This window comes from Nilaparvata lugens, chromosome 4 (assembly GCF_014356525.2).
Source record: "Nilaparvata lugens isolate BPH chromosome 4, ASM1435652v1, whole genome shotgun sequence".
Lineage (NCBI taxonomy): Eukaryota > Metazoa > Arthropoda > Insecta > Hemiptera > Delphacidae > Nilaparvata > Nilaparvata lugens.
The window spans coordinates 54,895,790-54,918,096 of NC_052507.1; the positions used below are offsets into that span (position 1 = coordinate 54,895,790).

Genomic DNA, 22,307 nt, shown 5'->3' on the forward strand with positions numbered 1-22,307 from the left:
AGTAAACGTTTGCTTTTGAAGTTTGATCTGTTAAACAAATAGCAATCAAAGTTTACTACGAACCGCACTGACCGTATTATAAAACTTTGATTTTTCACCATAGACTGACTCTAGTTCTCAACCACAAAGCGCCAGAGGCAGACATAGCATAGTTCTGGGAGATTGGAAACATCACAAATTGAAGGACGGTCACGACGCCGCTGGCAACAGCAGACATAGTCATTAAGGCTCCTATTACTTTAAAGCTGTGGCACTAACGGTAGGACACAACATGTCGTCATACATTGCTGAGTCAGCATAGCGGAAGGCTTCGAGCAAAATTTTGGAGGTTAGGTTTTTGTATCTCCGATTTATTCTTTGCTGCTTTATTTGAGGTTAATTATTTTTCTAGCATAATAATTTTTAATTTTCCAGTGGTTTAATTATTGTTATTGGTTGTTAATTTTATGTTAGAAGCCTCTCGCTATGACAAAACATGCAAGATGAACATGTGTGTATGCATGATAAACATGACTGTACATGTCCTACCGTTAGTGGCCAGCCTAAGGTTTTTGTGAACTTTTCACTTGCATAATTTTTTATTTAAATACTATTAATTTATCAAAACAAAAAACTTTTTTAGAAAAAGCTTTTTTCTATTATTACTTAAACAAAAACGGGCACCTGAATTTTAAATTTTCTAAACAGATCGTATAAATTTGTTAGCAGATAAAATCATGAAATTTTGAGGATACCTTCTTCACAGAACTGTTGATAAATAAAAAAATTGAGAATGTTTTTAGATAATTGAGTATTGCGCATTTGCTCTGTTTCTCTCATAATAGCAATAATTGCAACAACTAGCAGGGCTTCCTATCACAAATTCTCTTCACTATCCGACCTTATCCTTGAGACTGAACCATCTACAGTAATGAAGGTAATCAACAGATGTTACCTGAGTTTTATTGTGCAACTCGACCCGGAGATCGGAAAGACCGTCGGCTCCCTTGAGACTGACATTGTCGAGAGATACCAGCAGCTGGGTGGCGTGCAGGTAGTGCTTGCGAGCCAAGTAGGATGCCAGCTGCGACGGCACTTCTTGCAACTGGTTGCTGCAACCGAAACTCGATGACTCAGACATAATAAACGATTCCCAAAGCATAGAACACATAGCAATCATTGTTTACTATTTTGTCTGGGGATAAAAATTTAAATCAAAAAGGGATTAAAATTCATGATGATTAAAATTTAAAATATTGAAAGGGTACTCTGATTTTTTTTTATTCACATAACAATTGAACAGGAATACTGCAGCTCAGAAATGGTTTTATAGTTATTATAAAATAGATATCTTATTGATGTCACTAATTTGCAGACAAATCAATCTAAAGTTATGAAGAGAAGTACAAACAAGTTCTCAAAATGGTAAAACAAACTCAATAAGACCACAGTCACCAAATTATAAAGAGTGATTCAAAACTGCACGGCAATCTCTTGGAAGCTCATTCTGTAGCTAATATTTCAGAATTGTATTGAAACACACTGGTTTTCCATAAATGTACTATATTATGTCTTTTTGATTATTTTAAACTTGATTTCTGTGATTATTGACAATAAATATCTTCAATGTTGACAATTAACGGTTTTTGACAAATAACTCAAAATTTCAACTCCAGAATGAAATTCTCTGTGCAAGTTCTATTGATTTTGAAAACTGGTTTATCAATCAAATTATATTTTACTTCAACCCCTAATTATTATTTTTGGGATCGCTCTCTGTGTGAGCTTACGGATTTTTGAAAATAGTTTATAGATACGGTCATTTATCAACCTCATTTTAATTAATTATTGTATGAAGCTAGGAACTTAGATTTTTCACTCTTTATTAATCAATACGTCCTTTCGCAATTGTATTCAATTATTTTAGTTATTTTTATTTTAGTCTTTAATTTATTGTGATTCATTTAGAGTATAAAATCAACCTTCAAAATTTTAAATAATCATTTCTGGACCGAAAATCAAGTGACGAAGCAGTGTGTGACTATATAGCTTATCTTTTGGAAAACATTAACATTTTATCGGAATTTTTTGGAGAGAAATAGTACAGGCTTAGCCTAGTTTTTTCTCCAATGTCATAATTGTATTATGATTATAGTATTTTATACAATAAATAAATAAAAAAAAAATTTCGTATTAAATTGATATTATTTGTTTAAGAGTTTTTTCACTACATCCATTTGCTTCAAGAATCAAGAATCATTTATTGTCGTCCCGTTCAAGAGCATTGACAAAGTCACAGAACAAATGAAAGTACAAAATACAATGTATCAATAAAATTAATGCATTCACACACTGTAGGCTACATAAAACATTCAGTCACTTATCAGTAAGTTCAGATAATTAAAAGTCTATACGTTTATATTATAAGAAAAGGGAACAATTTCAAAATGTGACATCAGTAGTAGTACTCCCAGCTAAAAACTCTCCTACCGAGTAAAATGCTTTCTTTTTCAACCATTCAATGATGGTAACCTTGAATACTTTCCCATCTGCCTCTCTAGCACTCAACGGTAATTTATTAAAAAGTTTTATTCCAGTGTTGAGATGGGAGTTTTGCGTCTTTGTTAGCCTAGCAATGGTTGAAAAACTTTTTATTAAAAAGTTTTATTCCAGTGTTGAGATGGGAGTTTTGCGTCTTTGTTAGCCTAGCATACTCTAAGTCTATCATGTTTCGGTTTCGGGTGTCATGACTATGATTTGCACCCCTGACATTTAGTGATGGAAGGTTTCCCTTTATATACATAAGCTTTGTAAGATGAAGATGCTAGGCAGAGTGAGTATACCATGCTCTATAAATATTGGCTTACATGAGTCTTTTACACTCATACTGAAAACAGTTCTTGAGGCTCTTTTTTGGCAGAGGAAAACCTCCCCAGCTCCACTAGTTTCCCCAAAGAAGACCTCCAAACAAAAGGTGTGAATGAAATAAAGCAAAATAAGCCTTTAATACCAAGCCAGAGCTAGTACAATTTTTGAGTCTCCTCAGCAGGAAAATTACTCTACTTAAACGTGTGCATAGAGCATCAGTATGAGATCCCCAGGTAAGACCAGAATCTAAATTTATTCCAAGAAGCTTTACCGTCTGGCTATTGACACCAATGCCACCTGCTCTTAAGCTGAAAATTATATGCTCTGTTTTATTTTCATTTACAATCAAGTCATTGGTAGAGAACTAGAGGTAGGACCTTTCTTTCATATAGCTAGTAATGACAGAATTTATATCTGAGAGTGAATTGGATGACATGAGAGTAGTATCATCGGCATAGAGTACACATTTATTTGTTAAAATTTTTTGGTAAATAGTTTATGAATAGCCTACTGTGAACAATAACGGGCCAGAACTTTACTAACGGGCCCAGGGCTTTCTCACATTACTTCATTTCTTATAAAATACTTATATTCTTACATACAGTAGAACCTCGATAATTCGGACCTCTATAATTCGTAAAACTTTATGATTAGGCTATTAATGGAAGCTCGGTCCCTTCAAAGACCTTTATAATTCATAAGAAAGCAATATATTTCGGTCCCCTCGATAATTCGCAGTGATTTATTCGTTCAAATCGAAAGTAAAAAATTGATTTGATTGAATTTTTAAAGATCTGTTATAAAATTCTGAACATTCTTTATTTGAAACTTTCAAAATATGTCAATATTTTTTGAAAATTTGAAATTCAAATTTTATAAATTTTTAGAAATTTTCCATTTTAGCCATAATATTTGTGATTGCTCATAAAATATTTGGCATTCCACAATTCAAGCGATTCCTTCATCACCATCTAAAATTAGCCTCCTCTTCCTCACCCTTCACCAACATAGCACCATATAATTCGTACCGTGCACAATTCGTAGAAAACGCTTGTTCCCGTCAACTACGAATTATAAAGGTTCTACTGTACTTGCATTATATTTACTTACATTTCTTCTAGCAACTGCAACAAGTGTTTGTGCTCGATTCCCTCCAACCAGAGCTTTTTCAGTTCGTCTCGCCGACAGCTGAGCAGCGTTTTACACGCCTGCAGGTTCTCCTTCACCAGTCTTATTTTCTCCCTAGAATTGTTCACCAGTGCCGACACCTTACTGAATGTCTGCAATCAGAAACATTTAGACAAAAATGTAATGTAAAACTAGTAAACATTCTTAAAAAGGGTACATGGATTTTTTATTTCTACTTCTCGATAATATAAAATTGATATGAAAATTGAATAAAATTACAAAATGGCGTACGGACTAATGAAGAGTGAGAAAATCAAAAATCTTAATACAATAACTAAAAAGATAAGGTTGATAAAGTAGGTACCGATAAACGATTTTAGATCATCAAATTTTTAACTCTATAAACGATTTTTCATTTTCATGTCAATAGTATGTACAAGGCATTGGGTAATCACGCTTTGTTAGACCAAGAAAACGATTATTTTAACTTCTTTAACGATTCTCATAATCTGACAGGTTTCTGTTATGAACAGGCCAAGCGTGCTTGGCTAAGAACAGTTTATGAATACTGCATCAAAAATGTAAATAAAAATTAATAATTCAATTTAAACCCACTGAGATTTTATGTTATGTTTAGAAACCTTTCAAGTATGATTCTGAAATGTATTTGAATATTACATTTTTTAATACAATTTCAAACAATGTACTTGCTTTTCACATAGAGAAACAAATAAATTATTTATTTATTTGCCATATGCCGTATAGTAAATAACAGTACTCATTCAACACAAATCAGTGTGTGAGGATTTTTTTACAAAATATACACATTTTTCTCAATTGAAAAATAAAATAGCCAAAAAGAAAACAATATACAAATAAATTATTTATTTGCCATATGCCGTATTGTAAATAACAGTACTCATTCAACACAAATCAGTGTGTGAGGTTTTTTTTACAAAATATACGCATTTCTCTCAATTAGAAAAATAAAATAGCTAAAAAAAACAATATAGAAAACAGGACACTAAACAAAAAACCCCGTCTTCAAAGTATTGAAAGGTATCCAATAGATCGATATAAATATCGACTATCGAACTCATTTCGATATTTCCAATCAGCTGCGAAACGTCAACCATGAATATTGTCAGCTTGTCACTAATTTTATAGGTTAAGTTTCTGTTGCATATTTTTCAACTCCTATACAGTTTAATCTTGGATAATGTTATTTTGTAGATATTTCATGAATCCAATTACTTAAATATTCTGTGAATTTGTGACTTAAAAATCTGATGATTATAACTTGACCTTATTAACAGTTATGCTGCTATTAAGGTAGAATAATTGCTGTTATCTATTTGAGACTTATTTTTTATATGTTGTTAGGATTTTAAATTGAAAAAGGATTTATGACTTATGGTATGGTAATTATTTTAACGTATTCTAAGATAGAAATTACCGTATGCAAAACATTAATCTGTTTACGTTAATCAACTTAGACTATTACTTTTAACGTATTCCTACAGACTATTTACATCAATCAACTTATTACTTTTAACGTATTCCTACAAACTAATAATTATTTCAACTTATTCTAGAAGTTCAATTTAGTATTTAACTCTTAATTCAACACATTCTTAGAGTCAGATTACCTAATACTTTTTTAACTTTTATTAACGACTGCTTTCTACAAGCATAACCAACCTAATCTACAAATTTATTCATTAAAAAATAATATACATTTAGTTATTTAATCAATTACAACCTGTTATTTTAACGGCAGCATTCCACAACCTAAACCAAACAACATATCAATCAATAGCTAAATTCATAAAAAAATCTCTGTTTGAATAAATATAATTAGACAACTCAATCATCCTAATAGTTGATCTCCTATAACTTTGATCAACTATAACGCGTTATTTCAACGACAAATTTCCACAAAAAAATATTGTTCAAAGACTGGATTCAAATCAAGAAATCTCTACTTCACAAAACAGACAGTCGAATCATCCTAACAGTTAATCCATTTACGTTAATCAACGACCTCTTATTTAAACTGCAACATTCCACAAACTCAACTAACTATGATCATCAACGACTGGTTCCCTAGCGTTGATCATCTCCTCGGAAATGTCGATCTCGGCTTCATTCTGTGGCTCTTATCTCCTCTACTTGTCACATTCCTCCTGCCTTTTGTCATAGTCTTCCTGCTCTACTCGACCGCAGTCATAATGTACATCTACAAGTTTCACCGACATCGTTTGCAGCATGCTTATGATGTCAACGTATGGCACGGTGCGCTCAAAACATGCTCTGCGATCTGGGATGCACATGGATGGATTTGGCATGGTTACACCGTGCAAGGTTTACAAAACATCCCTCAAGACACCCCCGCATTACTGGTATACTACCACGGAGCAATCCCGATAGATCTTTACTACTTGATCTCAAAAATATACTTGCTAAAAAACAGGTTAGTGCACACCGTAGCTGACCGATTCTTATTCAAAGTACCTGGTTTTGGAATACTGACAGAAGCTTTGAAAGTAATACCAGGAACTGTACAAACTTGTTCTACAGTCCTCAAAAGCAATAACCTACTAGCGATATCACCGGGAGGTGTGTATGAGGCCCAGTTTGGCGACTCCTACTACGATCTATTATGGAAAAAGCGTGTGGGTTTCGCTAAGGTAGCACTAGAATCCCAGGTACCGATTGTGCCAGTTTTTACAGTGAATGTACGAGAGGCGTTCAGGACTATCTCGGTCGGAAAAAGGTTTTGGTTAAGACTGTACTCATGGTTACGTTTTCCGATGATGCCTATCTATGGTGGATTCCCTGTAAAACTGACAACACATATTGGGAAACCTATTGCATATGATGGAAGTCTAACTCCTGAGCAGTTACAAGTGAAAGTATTGGCTGCTATGAGGGATCTAATTGAGACCAACCAGCGGATACCGGGCTCCATCATGAGAGGATTAATGGAGAGGTGGATCACTTTTCCGACACACTGTAAGGATGAATAATTATGAGAAATAAATTGAACACGTCTGTGGATGTGGATTGAATGAAATTGAAATAAAATATTATTCAACAATTTGATTGCATTTCATTTGTTTTATCCTAAATAATACTGTCATCTCAAATATCTTGAATCAAGCTATTCTATAGTGAGATTTACTTTTTAACTATTTATCTTATTTATTTGTGCTTTGCTTGAATGGTAAGTGGTCTATATATATTATTTTTTGATAAGGGATGCTGACACTTTGAAGTAAATCTTCCTATAATAAACTTTGTTCTCAATTAATTATTAAGGATGGAACGAATTAGATAAACATATGATTGGTTAGTTCAGACATTTTTCTTCCAAATGAAAAATATCAAATTAACAGCATTCTCCTTTTGAGATGTTATTGGCTTGCTTTCGAAATGGCATTGATTTATGTTCAAGTTTTTTCTTAGCAATAAAGATGATGGTGTTCAGCAGTCGATAAAATAATAATAAAGTTCTTTGATTCTTTCTAATCAGTTCTATGAAATTCTTTGATTAACGGAGAGAAATTTCCAAAGTCTTTCTATTGTGCAAATTCAATTCCATTCTATCTTTCCTTTCAAATTGTTAACACTCAGTTTGCAGTTGCTGTCCGTGACTGTTCATTTGTTGATTAGAATTTTCAAAAAAATTTCGCAGCATTCAGGTAGTTTTTAGAAGGTAGGATTTTTCCAAGTCCGTGAATTGGAAGATGAAAAAAATTAAAATGTGCTTCAAGATAAACTTCTCAACCTTCCACTCTATTCTTTGACTGAAGAGGAGATCGCTCGTTTTGTCTCTTTTTACATGCCATCTCGATAGTGTAAATTTTATGAACGTTTATGTTTTTTAATTTCTCTGACGACATCTATCCAGAGTAAAGACATGGTCATGGATTGAATGAAAATTTAATTGAGTTATACAGTGTAAAATCAATATCTTAATATACAGTATACAGTAAACTTTTCCATCAAAGATTCCTTTGAAAAGTTCTCATCATTCATTTTTTTATCTCCCAATTTAACAGATAATCTATTATAGCAGATAAGATTTATCTGAAAATAAGCTTTTTATTCTAAGAAATTCATTCTCCCAATAAAACAATTCGCATCCTGTAAAGAAGATTGGGCTTAATGAAGCTCGGCCAATGATGTTATGAGTCACTATTGAATCGGAATTTGACTTCCCCATAACAAAATTTATCACATAAATATAATTCAGCCAAACTAGCTCTTTGAATTCGAGTGGGTGACTGATTCATGAGCTATTCAATTGTGTTTTATAACAACACAACTTTACTTTTTCTTATGCCCTGATAAACCGAATTTCATAATTAAATCCCAATTGATGAGAATACGCATTTACGGCGTATTCCATAATTGTGCTAATGATAGATGGTCTAGCATTTAGTTAGGAAAACCATTAGTGAAGTGAGAAATCAGTGAAAATCTTTCAGGGAGCAATAAACAACACACACAGCTAGATTAAATTTGAAATTATTGAGAGCTACCGGTACTTGACTGAGTACTAGTTTGATCTTATCTATTACAAACAAAATTCTTGTGAGATCAAGTAGGAGAGCAGGGAAATGTTTCAACGATGAAACGAGGAAAGGGCTAGTGGTATCCATCAAAATCTCCATTATTCCTAGATATTGTTTTGTGTAACAATGAGTGACCCTCAAGCTATATAAATGTATCAACCAGTATATTGTACCTAAGCCAGTATATATTGTAACCTAAGCCTATATATTGTAATCTACATAAATAAAGTACTCAATCAATCAACCAGACCTTAGTTCCAAGAATTGGACTACAACCAGACCAAAAAACATTGAATGAAAAAGACTGATTGTCAAAAAACCACAGATTTATTGATACTTAGAAAGACCGGTTTCGGTTATTACACCATTGTCAATCTCTGATAAATCTCTTTTTCAGAATAATAAATCTCTTTATTCTCGGATTTACAATGGTGTAATAACCGAAACCGGTCTTTCTAAGTATAAATAAATCTGTGGTTTTTTGACAATTTCTTAGTCTTTTTCATTTTTATTCAATATTAATAATTACCACAATATCAACTTCTCAACTACACAAAAAGACCCAAAAACACTTGGGTCATATATGACTCATTTTGAATCACTTTCACTCAAATTACGAGTTATGGGTTCTGGGCCCATTCCTAAGTGTGACTTATAATTATTTTTATATTTGACCAGTCGCTAACATCACGTTTCACTGGACATTTCTGACAGGCGAAGTCTTCTAGAACAGCTAATTGCAAGAGCAACCAAACTACTGTGCACCTGCATCAGAATCGACTGGCACTGCAGTTCTGGTTTACGACTGTAAAGTCGAAAATATTCGGCAAATCGTAACATTAGAGGATAGCCTTGATAAAGTAATAAGTGACTCTCAGCTATACGACTATCTGTAATATTTGTTTTATAATCCCTAAAATTGAGTTTATACTTTTTATTCTTCCAAATGACTATAAGATGATATTATTATAAATGTTTTGATTCTTGAATAATAAACACAAATAATAAAAAGTTTTTTGATCAGCTGTTTTAGCACACTTGAAATTTGGCCAATCTGAATGTCAACGTCAACAATGCTTGTTGTCATTGACTTCGGAAGTTTAGGTTAGAAGTTCTATCCTACTCTGAAAATCGAATTTGAATAGTTTATAATATATATATTATCTGTATTTTATTCATCCAAATAAAATGATAGTATCTTATTGCAGATTACTTATTCAATTCTAGAAGCATAAACTGATTCCGTTTCATAAACCATTTTGTAAACACGTTCACATCAAATCAGAATCAGCTGACTTCAAGGTTATTTTACAGCCCTAGGGCCGTAAAACTTTTACCGGCCTGGTCAGAAAACAATCATTTTCGGCCTCCATATGACGCACGAAAACCAGCTCATTACATCCAAGTGGGGCGAAAATAACTATATTACCCACAGTATGGCTATTGACTGTCACGTGGTACAAATCCGAAGATTAATATTCCAAACAAATTGCATTGGAAATTTGGAACTTATCACTTCTTTTACCGATTGGAAACATAATTTGAACTTTCGATGAGTTTGGTAGGCTATAACATTTTCGAAGGGAAATTGATTATACTTTATTATAGACCAATAGAGTTAATTTAAACTTGACAAACATCATCTAGTTAGAATTTTATCATCAAAGCTAATTATAAAATTTTTGAAGAATGAATAAAGTACACACCTGCATAACCTGGGTGAGGTCCTTATCGTGCACCGAAATGAGTTCATCGAGCTGCTGGTCGCTTTTCTTGTACTCTCTCTCCAATTTTGCCTTCTCTTTGTCGCGCTGTTCATTCGATTCGCTCGTCGACAGAGTGCGAATCACAGTCATAAGCAAGCCACTCTATAATAGCAAACACATAAATATAATACACTATTCAAGTAAACACGCAATACATGCATATCCTTTTATACATATTTACTAATAACATACTGCTTATTGCTTGTACATAAGCTTGTTACCTATTGAGGTAGGTATTCGATTTTATAAACAAAAAAGCTGGACTCAGTGATAATAGAAGAGTAATTAATAAATGGAACGAACATCAACAGAGGCAGAGGGTCTTGTATTTCTGATGAGATTTGCTGGCCAAAATGTCCCAGAATATGATCATCAAACGATATCTGAGATTTAACTTTGTGTCTTGTGGGTCTTAAGTTTACAAATTGTTGTTAGTAAATGGAATAAGTTTAAATAAAAATTGTGGGAGTTGAACCATTTTTTTCTAATATTTGTATTAGTCTATTTTATTATTCTATATGTATTAGGCCTAAGTAGTATTTTATAAAACTTGCAAATGAATGCTGTCTGACGATAACATGATACTTCTTCTGAATTGTCTTTTAGATTAATTATAGACAACCTTGTAATCCTGTTTGTTGTTAAGAAGTAGTTTTTTATAGAATGCTAGACGGTGTATTACATCAATCCTCAAATGGAACAATCAATGAATGAATAGGGATTATGGATACAAAGGAAAACAACCAACTGAGAAATAAATAACAATTTAGAAGCGTTATAAGACAATATTTTGAAATTGATATGAAAAGAGTGCTTGCATGAATATCATTTTTCAATTATTAAACAACATTTGACCTTGGAAACCATGTAGGCCTAATTGCACTTGACTGCTCCACAGATATGCTTCCATCAAATGTCAACTATTGTGATGGATAATTAGCTATAATAAAGCATAGCCTACTATTCAAATCAGCATTCTTGATAAATAAAAAGAGAAGGAAGAGTTCTATGTATTCTACACAGAATATAAAAGTTAATTAAACCAAACCATATGAGTTGGGATTAAAACGTATAAATCATTTTTCTTTTTCAAATCAACACAAAGTAAGTTAGTATATTTTAAAATGTATATTGAATACTCTAACCATTATCATCTAATTAAGTTACTTATCTAAAGTTTTTTTATACCTTTTTCATGAGTCTCGAGGTACATTATTTTTTAACAACTAATCGAGCCGCGCGGCTTGAGTTATCGCTAAGGAATAGACCTTTGGATAAGTTTAGCTTGAAACAACAATCAAAAAATGTCAAATATACTTGGTTCTAAAAGAGATAAAATTAATGAATTTTAAAAAAGTGCAATAATTATTATAAAATAAAGAAGTTAATGGAATAGAGGATGATATCAATAATATAAACTTATATTCTACTCGTCATTTTCAATAATTATTATTCAGTAGTTTCTAGAACTATGCAGTTAATTAGGTTAAGGGAGAAACTAAACCATTTGTATAAAATATTAAAAAAAATTAGGTACTTGATAAAAGTTGATATTACAATAAGAGTAAAATAATTTATACTTATGACAAGTGAACAATAAAATAAATTTTAAATAGAAAAATTAAAAAGATAATAACTTAAGCACTATAACCTAAAATCTTTGAGGTTAGTGGGTGTTAAAAGTTTACCTTTTCTTTCGGGCTTTTAATTCCTCTTGGAGGTTTTGTAGGGGGCGGAACCGAAGACATGGTTTCCGTAAACTATTTCCTGTTTGTTGAATCGAATTTATCAAATCATTGTAATCTGTAAGTTTCATTTCAAGTTGACATGTCAAATGTCAGCACAATATACAACAAATACGAACACACTTTCGCACGCACACGAACGGCTACCCTTCAAAGACCGCCTGATTATTTTATAAATAAAATTTACGTTGAAAATATTAATAAAACTTCGTTAAAGATTAAATTATCAATAAAAAAACGTATATAATCGCTGAGAAGATAGTTCTAGGCGATTTGACATTGATGGTGAGGGAGAGCATTTCATTAATTATGTTGGCTACACTGGGTCAATACCCGCTAGATATTTGAAAAAGCTGCGGCTGCTCAACGTACAAATTATTATAAATCGTTAAATAATCATGAATAAAATATAGCAATGCTATTCATTTACTTATTGAGAAAGTAAAAAATCTGGTGTGGTGCACTCACACACAACTTTCCTTGTCGCTATGAAAATTGATCCCCTGATCTAACTTCCTTTTTCAAACATAAGATAATAAAACGTGTAATATATGAAATCATGTATGACCACCTTTACATTAAAAAAAGATTAAGAAAAAAGGATTCAAAATGACGGACCAAAATTTTGATGCCACAGATTATAGTAGTTTTTTTTTAATCGGAAAGAATCCCTAAAGAAACCAACGGTCAAATTATATTTCTGTAGGAAATATTCAGCTGTTTCTACAATAAATTTTCACCAACCCTGTGTGGAATGTAGTCACTAGTGAGATTCGCTTCAATCTGTAATGTCAGTATGGTTTATTCTCGCCGAGTTCGTAGAAATGATGACGAACGCAAGAGTGTTAATGGGGACTGTGGCTCAACTCACACTTACGCGACTCCGGTCGAGAAGAGACTCGACTCTAGTCGAGAGCATGTGTTTCCAAATGGTGACACTCAGACCAGTCGATTCTAGTCTCCGCGACGTCACCATTTGAAAACACATGCTTTCGACTAGAGTCGAGTTTCTTCTCGACCTGAGTCGCGTAAGTGTGAGTTGGGCCTAAGCCATCGCTCCAATTCTTGTCGAGGCGAGATCAAACGAGAAAATGGACAATAAAGACAAGTGAAGGCGAGTGGCTCTCTACCAATCACTGATTTTGAAGGGGCCCTCGGCGAGAGTGTGGCCTAGGCTTGAAAATATGAAGAATAATTCACAAAGATGAATTACAGCATAATTATAAAGACCATATTCTGGTAGATATACCAGACTACAAAGAATTCCTTTTGTGAGACAAAGAACATTTTTATGACTATTCTAACATCTGTTCTTATTAGACCATATTCATAGAATATATGAATATATCATACATATTCTCATATACAAAGATCTTTGGTGTGAATGTCAAAGGTCATAAAATAAAACTCCGATAACTTTCAAAGTTTTTGATTTTCAAAACAACATCCCAATAATGCGGTAGATAACAATAGGAATAGAATAAATTGATTGTTTTCAGAACATTATTTGTTAATGTTGTTGTTCTTCCTTAATTTAGCCAATGGTAATGTAGAAAACCAACAAAATGCACTCACATTTTAGGAAATTGAAATCAACATAAAAATCTCATTTTATCAAAGTTCTCGTATATTAAGAAGAATTAGATCAACTGAAACGATGGTCCTGTTACTGATGTTTAGTTTGGTTTAATTTTCAATATAAATAGAAGTAGGCTATAATTTTATTTTATTATATTACAATATATAAAATGGATTATATAAGTAAATTTTTGCTATTATGATATGTCTTGATTGTTAAAAGAGTTCTACCATGGTTACCTATAGTGTTCATCTATAGATTGGTCATGGTTCTAAATAATATAATCTAATTTTTATCACAACTCAGAATATTCAAACCCCAAATCTAAAATTTAAAATAATAATTGTAATTTCTTTGCTGACATCAACTGGAGAGTGGAGATCATTAATTTGACCTATCCAACCAATTAAATAGCTTGTGAAATGGGATTACTCTTCCCGCATAGTACCTACTGTACCTGATTCAATATAAATTATCAATTTGAGTCATGTAAAAAAGAGTGGTGTTTTCATTATTCCATGATTGGAGTTAGTTGATGATCAACTGGTATCAGACATTCATAATATTAGAATTATTTTAAATAATATTAACATTTTAATATTAATATTATAATATTAGCTGAATGCTTCTACCCATGAATGAAATAACTTGTAAAATGGTTCCATCCAATGTACCAAGGATACTAGGTGCATTGGTTTCACCTTTTTTTGTATAGCAAATTGCACCAATTAACTTCTAAGACAAAACATTGTTTTTATCAATACACCTCACTTCCAATAAAACACCTCAATGAAATCAATTGTACAATCGTTAATTACTTTTCCATTGAATGACATACAGTTACTTTAACCTTTTACTGTATTGCACCTATAATTTCCTTGAGGAGAAAGTTAACTGAAAATGAATATTGTTAAATACCTTCTTCCCATTCATATAATTTTCATTGATGGAATGAAGAAAATTCTGTTTGAGAAATCTAATGATTAAATGTTTTTGTTTTCATTGATAAAAGCTATAATTTTGTACGCCTGTCTCACTCCACTCTCATAAGCACCATGAGTTGTCGAGAAGTACTCTTCATGGGTAGCTTCACCGGCTAGAAGAATAGCTGGATGCTGAAAAACAAATAGAAATTATTTTGAATTAGCAGGATATAATGGAATAGATGAATGAAACAAATTAAAAATTGTTACCAATATTCACACTTCAAATAGAGGTTGACTATTTTCATAATGTATTACACTTTCTAAATCGAGCTATGGTTTTAAATGACAATTTCGTTTTTCTATTATGTAGGGATACCAAAATATACATCAAAACACAACTGATGAGTTTTTATTAAAATATACGAAATATAATAATTGATTTTTCTCTTTAGAAATTAATTTTAATCCAAATAATAAGCTAATGCAATTTTGTATCGGTCCCAATATATTACACATTTCATTTATTTAATTTGGTAGAATCAACATCGTAATAGAGTCTAACCATTTGGATGGGAAAATGTTGACCCATCCATGATGAGTTGTAATGAATTGTATTAAGAATTTGAGTTTCATCTAAATGACAGATGACGGGAAAACTAAGATGAAATTGAAATATTTTTAAGAATAACTTTTGTTTTACTACTAACAGTAACTGAATACTAATAATGTTACAAGTAACTTGAATGTAAAGTATGACTACTAACACTAACTAAATACTAACAATTCAACAAGTAACAAGTAGCTTTTTCCAGCTAGTAGAATTACAAACAATTTTAATATGATGATTTATTTATCATTTATTTATTTGAAAATTTACATATTTGAGGGCACCAGGAACTGAATCCCATTATTGCCCTCATAACACACATTGAGCATACAATTTGAAAATACAATAAATTGAAATGAAAATAGAATAACTTAACCCTTTGCGCTCTCCAGGCCAGTCACACTGGACATAGCCGATTCACTTGTAAGCTCGAATTTGTTTAGTGTCTGCACCTCCGCTCAGCTCTCCTGTCCAGCTCTGCTGGACAAGGCTGTATCCATCTCCCACTCCTTATAAGATTCACTCATGATGCTTCTACAGCTCGGATTTAATTTTGCAAACAAGTCCTCTCATAGTTGAGAAAACAGTATTTGAACTTTGAAGTTTCTGGAGGCCTCATTTAATTTTGTAATACTTTGTTCAATATCAGTCAAGTCGCAAGTTTTCTTTCTTCTTGTTTTTTTAATAATTTTAAAATTAATACAACATTATCCTCAGAGTTACCGTCACTGTCTTCAGTAGTATATTCTTCATCACTATCACTGTCTGATAATTCAAACTCTGATGTTTCTTCTTCCAAGGCACTCCTTATTTCTCGAGGATTTAATCGTTGGTCAGCCATAACCAAAAATTAATGTCAAAAATTAAAAAACCTATAAAAACAAACCATCACTCCAACTCACCCAGCTTATAGGTTAACAATATATATTACTAGTTAGTGAGGAATAAACGCATTATACTCACAATGCCTACTTATAATAGTTTCATTATCTCCCCGACAGACTGCAGCTCTTTACAGACATTTAGAGACGATAGAGAATATAATGCAAAGCAAAATATCCAACTACACAGTTGTCCAGCACTACTGGACATGAGAGTGCATCAGAATTTTAGTTTTGTCCAGCCATGCTGGACAGGAGAGTTGAGGTGACGATTGTAATGCAGTAAATTACGAGTGGATTGGGAAAATGGTGCTGTCCAGTGTGACTGGACAGGAGAGCTGTTGGGCCACATTCACGTTAGAATTAATGAGCGCAAAGGGTTAACTAATATACTATTGAGTTTTAGAAAAAACAAAAAAAAAATAATAGAAAACCTTGCAAATATGAAACTTATAGTATAGCAGATAAAAGAAGAAGAACTAAGTATGTAACTAATACTGAAGAATTCAAGAAGAAAAGAAAAAAGAAACAAAGAAAAGAGAATTATGGAAACTTTGCAAATATTAAACTTATAAGTAAAAACACTAATATATTATGTAATACATAGGAAAGAAAAAAAAAGACAAAACTCAACAAACATAAATCTTATTCAAGTCCCGCCTGAACACACTGTCTGAATAAAAAAAATCTAATGCATTATTAAGCCTATTGTATAATCGAAGAGACCTAAACAGGGGAGCATTTTTACCACTGACCGTTCACATCTGATAATATCAAAGGTGGGATGATCTCGGGAATTGAACGCAGGAACATGGAACCTGATCAATGAGAGCAGCGAAGGAGAAGAAAATCGACCCCTTAATAGACCATGCACGAAAATCAATGAGTCTCTTTCCCGTCGAAATCTCAATGATACAAAGTGAAAGGTACCTCTCAAACGGTCTGTAGGAAAACCCAAAGGACAGGATTGGCCGAAGCGCTTGTAATAGAGAGACCTCAAAAACTTATTCTGAACCACCTCAAGACCATGAGTACACAAATCAGTATAAGGGTTCCAAATCACAGAGCAATATTCCAACACACTCCGGACCAATGACAGATAAACAGTACATATTGCATCAAGGTTATTGAAGTTAGCTGTATTCCTCATAACAAAACCTAGCAAATAATTGTAGGATAAAAGTAAAATTCTTGTTTACACCAGCTTGTAGAACCACAAGTGTTTTGCAGGGGTCATAATTTTGCACTTTTACATAAATTGTCATCTAGTCACCTGACTTGATAGTGCAGATTCAACAAAAACCGGAGCTTGTAGAGATTCAGGCCCACAGGTTTGGTCGCACCGACTTGTCGTGTGACTGTATCCACCGCATACGAATCTATTGCTGTGCCACTGTGATCTGAAATATTTAAAGAATAAATAAGTGTTATTTTTTATGTAAGGAACTCTTAATAGATGAATGTTAATTAAAATATGAAGAGCTCTTCATATATAAATCAATATTTGAATTTTGATGAGAGATGAAATTTCATACATACTATCTAATAAACTTCCAATCGTAAGTAAATACTACTCTCTCCATTTACAAGTCCGAACTGAGCTTTATGGAAATTACATAACGGCAGATTTACTGAGGTTGCCAAATTATGTCACCGGCTATAGACGTTTTTGCATCACAAAGTGATTTTGTCTATCATTTGATTAGTACCTACGTAAACATTAAATTTACAGTTGGGTTGTGTGTGATGTTGTGATACTTTTCCATAATGAAAACACAAAATGATAATCAACTACTACTTTCATCAATTACTGTTTAGTTAGTAATCACTAATTTAATGAATAATAAATTTTATTTCCATCATAAAAACAAAGAAATTTCACAAACACTTTTTAGAAATTGTTAACTACTAGTAAAACATTTTGGTTGGTGAACAATAATAATATTATTGTATCCTCCCATTTCTCTCATTATGTTGTACCAGTTGTTATTATTATTATTGTAAAATTCTCCCAGATTCTATTCCATCAAAACAATTCATCAATCAAACATGAGATGCAATTCAAGAATATTAGAATTAATGTAAACCTTCTTGAAAATTGTAAGGTAGCGGAGTTAAAATCATTCAATCGATGGTCAGAATTTATTTTCAAATTTGTTGTACGTAAGCAAAATTTTTCATATTCAAGAACTTTTGCAGCAACAATATGAACAGATTCCTAGGTTTTTGTTTCCGATCTTCTGTCATATTCATTATTTAACTGATTCAAAAGTATTCAACTTTTTGGAAATTGACTGAATACTACTACAAGTAAGTGTGGAGAGTGTGTAATTAAGCTAGTGCAATTTAAATAAACACAAAATAGTTCGAGTGTAGTCCGCTTAACTGTTCATGACATCGATACTGCCTGCAGCGCAACACAATGAAGTGATTTAAATAAAAACAAAAACACATATCTATCATCATTATATTTCTTAAAAGCATCTTATATTTCTAATTTTTCGCTTTATTATTTCTAATTTATTTAAAAAGCATCTTATATTTCTAATTTTTCTCATAAAAATTCTTATAAAAAAGCTGAAGCTGACCTGATAACTTGAGCAGGTTTGGGCAGGTCACTCCTCCGCGTCAACCTAGCCAGCAGACTGGTGCAGTGGAGACTGATCTCCTCCTCAGAGAGGGCCTCCATCTCAACGGCCCCCCTTCCCCCCACCCAGCCCAGCAGCACGTTGTCAAAGTTGGACAACACGTCGAAGCCAGTCAGGCTTCTCATCCAATACTGCAAGAAAGTATTCAATAAATTAATGAAATCCTATAATACTATACAAACAGAACCTGGTTTCGTGACATCACCAGCGAAATCTTCAGGCTTCTCCAGTCATATAATAATAAAAGTGGTTGACAATTTCAATTAGTGTTTTTCATTACGGAAAATTACCACAAACAAAACACAAATGTAATGTGAATTGAAATCTCTTTATCAATCTGTTATTATAGAATCTTCAGGGTCTGGCAGCACACTAAGTGCAATCAGCAAACAGCGATCAGAGCGGTCTGAGGAGGATATAGATCACTAAGACCGCTCTGACCGCTGCCCACAGATCGCTCTCTGTGTGTCCAGGCCCTTATACATTAAAATATTTATAACGCTAATGTCAGCAACTGAGACTGTAATTTATTTTGTATGCGCCGAAAAAAGTTAGCGGCCCGAAATATGAACGTTTTGTTTGTATTCATAAAAAAATGTTGAGTGGGACAAAAATTTAACCTAGCAATTCACCTACTGCCCTAGCAGGTAAAGTGCTTGTTATTAACAATTTATATTGAACAAATAGAACATAATTGAAAATTAGTAAATAACGTTATCAGATATCGAATATAAGAATACACAATACATTGGAATATGTAAAAATAATCAACATAAAATGAATACGAGGATTGGCGAAACTCCAATAGTATGTCAGAAATTGTCAATAGATAGAAGAAAAAAATTAAAAACTGATTGGATGTAGAACATATCTTTTATAATGTCAATTTTCTTTCTTGAATACATTGTATATTTCTGTTGAAATTATTTGATCTTTTCATAGTAAAATACTTTTGAAAACGGATAAACTCCAGTATTAGCCTATTTTTCTCTAGAGTGGAAACGAGATGGAATACTTCTACGCAGTTGTAGAATGTGGTAGTTAATAATTAAAATATTGAAAATATAGGTGCACGTACCTCTTTGTGATTCAAACTGCAGTTCTGCTTTCCTCTCCACATAATCTGAAATCCTTTCTCGTCTTTGCTCCACCAGGGCTCTTTGTAGATGAGAAATATTTTATTTATCACATTGAATCCCATTGTTTCTATAGCCTGTAACAGAGGACAATAATGATACATCTAGAATCATCATCTAAGTATAAACCTCCACTATCTAGCTATTCAATTTGTTTCATAGGACTCGTTCAAATAAATATAGAATCTTCTTTATATTTTATTTAACAAAATTATATTTTTTTCCAAATTGCATTTGAAAATGACTCTAATGGGTTGTGTCATGCAATAACAAGATATAAAAAGGTACCTTGATTTTGTTTTTATTTCAATCATAGAATTAAATTCAAGCTCGGTGTGTTGTTAAGTTTAATACAGATTTCAGAGCATAAGTTTAAAGTTGAGTTTGTTAATTAATTCCGAAAGAATTTAAGCTATGAATTGTTGAATTCCTGAGATTAATATTCCAATTTCATCCAACAAAAAGAACGGTTCTAGAATAATGATGCTACTAAATACTACGGTATTATATCAAGTATATTATTATTATTATCTATTCTTATCATGATTCATTATTCTCAATATTCGTTCATGCGTTGAACGGTTCTAGAATAATGATGCTACTAAATACTACGGTATTATATCAAGTATATTATTATAAATATCTATTCTTATTATGATTCATTATTCTCAATATTCGTTCACTCACTTCCTTGTTGAGCAATATGCCTACATTTTCTATCATTTTCAGTCATATCTACAACAATCTTTTCCACAGCTCCAATTAAACTACATTTTCTATCATTTTCAGTCATATCTACAACAATCTTTTCCACAGCTCCAATTAAACTTCCAACACTTCCACAGTATTATAACTCATAATATAGTTTTCAACTCCTTAAAATATAAAATCTCTAAAAATATTTTAATATCACAATGAAGTTTAAATTTGAATAGAATTTATTTATTTATTCATCAATTAGATACACAAAAATCATAGAATGGTGTGTGAAGTCATCTGCCTCAACAACCTTCCTATAGTTTTGAGATTACATTCTAATAAATTTATCTATTTTCCTATAAAATTTAACAAAAATTAATTCATAATTACCTTTACTAAACCTTTAGGCAACGACGGCGAAAATAGACTCTCATGATTTCTCTTCAAATAACCCAACGAAGACGTAACAATCACATGACTAGTCCTATATTGCACATTGTTTTCACAAATTACACTGATAGGCCACATAGTCCTATTATCACCTTTATAATTTTCTATTCTACTAACATAATTTCCTACATTTTTTATGGCACTTCCGTCACATTCAACTATACTTTCTTCGTTTAGTAACACACTTTCATAGTATTTTGTTCCAATTCCATCATTTTCTATTACACGCTCTTCACATTCAATGTTACTTTCTCCTACTTTTATCACACTTCCATCACTTTCAATTCCATTCTTATAGTTTTTTATACTAATTTCTAAATTTTGTACCATACTTTCAACATTTTTTACTCCATTCTCTTCGATGTTTATCATACTTCCACTTTCTATTGTGATTTCTCCATTGTTTATCAAAATTTCGTCATTTTCTATTCTACCTTCTCCATTCTTTAACTTACTTTCATCAATAATCGATGTTCCACTTTCTTCAACTTTTTCATCTCTCCTTATAATATTTCCTTTATTTTTCCTAACACTCTCATCATCTTTTAATCTATCTTCAATTCCTATCTTATTCCCACCAGTTCCTTCTCTATCCTCTCCATTTCCCATTTCACTCACATCCCTTTCTGTCTTATTTTCTCCATTTTCCGACCCATTTACATCACTGTTAATTTCATTTTCTACATTTCCTATATACCTCCCACTACTTCCTACCCCATTTTCACAATTTCCTACTCTACTCCCATCCTTTTCTCTCACACTAACATCACTTCCTTGTTGAGCAATACACTTTCTATCATTTTCAGTAATATCTACAATAATCTTCTCCACAGCTCCAATTAAACTTCCAACACTTTCTACTCTGTTTCCATTCTCTTCCCTCAAACTTTCTTGTTGAATGAGACAATTTCTGTAATTTTCTGACGAATGGATTTTATCGACAGCAGAGTTGAGTCTCAACACATCAGCTGGCAAATCTCCGACAAGTTTGTCAATAAGGGTCGAGTATCCATTGATGAAGTTGACATAGTCGCGACCGCCACTGAACTTGTAGCAGCCCCAGAATTTGGCCGAAAGATCGTGCAGATCGTCACATGAGTTGTCGATCACCTGAAACCTAAAAACTGTTGTAGAATGACAATTATAAACTGTTGAATACTCTGAACTTGAAAAATTAGATAACTAACTGGAGCTTCCATGAATTATAGGGTATTCATGAATTACAAGGGTGTTGGAGTAAATGTTAACAATAAAGTAAAGATTGATTGAAGATTGGCCTTGTACGAATTACTAGAAATATATTCTACCCTTTGAA

At 32.4% G+C, this 22,307-nt stretch overlaps 3 protein-coding genes across 4 annotated transcripts in view; 1 reads left to right on the forward strand and 2 right to left on the reverse strand.

Moving 5' to 3' along the window:
- Positions 1–12,190, reverse strand: part of LOC111061636 (exocyst complex component 4) — a 53,772-nt gene extending 41,582 nt beyond the window's left edge. The window contains exons 1-4 of the mRNA XM_039425888.1: positions 12,010–12,190; positions 10,262–10,423; positions 3,958–4,127; positions 935–1,091 (exon numbers count right to left, since the gene is read on the reverse strand). Of these exons, the coding sequence (XP_039281822.1) occupies positions 935–1,091; positions 3,958–4,127; positions 10,262–10,423; positions 12,010–12,069 (549 nt within the window). The 5' untranslated portion in view covers positions 12,070–12,190. The remainder of the gene's footprint in view (positions 1–934; positions 1,092–3,957; positions 4,128–10,261; positions 10,424–12,009) is intronic.
- LOC111062971 (transmembrane protein 68-like) lies at positions 5,092–7,075 on the forward strand. Its single transcript, XM_039425891.1, has one exon. The coding sequence runs from the start codon at positions 6,060–6,062 to the stop codon at positions 7,002–7,004; it is 945 nt and encodes a 314-aa protein (XP_039281825.1). The 5' UTR covers positions 5,092–6,059; the 3' UTR covers positions 7,005–7,075.
- Positions 12,191–13,479: 1,289 nt separating the features above from the next.
- The window catches only part of LOC111063254, a 63,818-nt gene continuing 54,990 nt past the window's right edge, over positions 13,480–22,307 (reverse strand). For both annotated transcript variants that reach the window (XM_039425893.1, XM_039425892.1), the window contains exons 13-17: positions 20,933–22,109; positions 19,786–19,920; positions 18,648–18,838; positions 17,333–17,459; positions 13,480–14,760 (exon numbers count right to left, since the gene is read on the reverse strand). In XM_039425893.1, coding sequence (XP_039281827.1) covers positions 14,629–14,760; positions 17,333–17,459; positions 18,648–18,838; positions 19,786–19,920; positions 20,933–22,109 — 1,762 coding nt within the window. In that variant the 3' untranslated portion in view covers positions 13,480–14,628. The remainder of the gene's footprint in view (positions 14,761–17,332; positions 17,460–18,647; positions 18,839–19,785; positions 19,921–20,932; positions 22,110–22,307) is intronic.

What these genes read in the sequence shown, in the direction of transcription:
- LOC111062971 (XM_039425891.1), top strand. Translation starts at nt 6,060, where the DNA reads ATGATCATCAACGACTGGTTCCCTAGCGTTGATCATCTCCTCGGAAAT.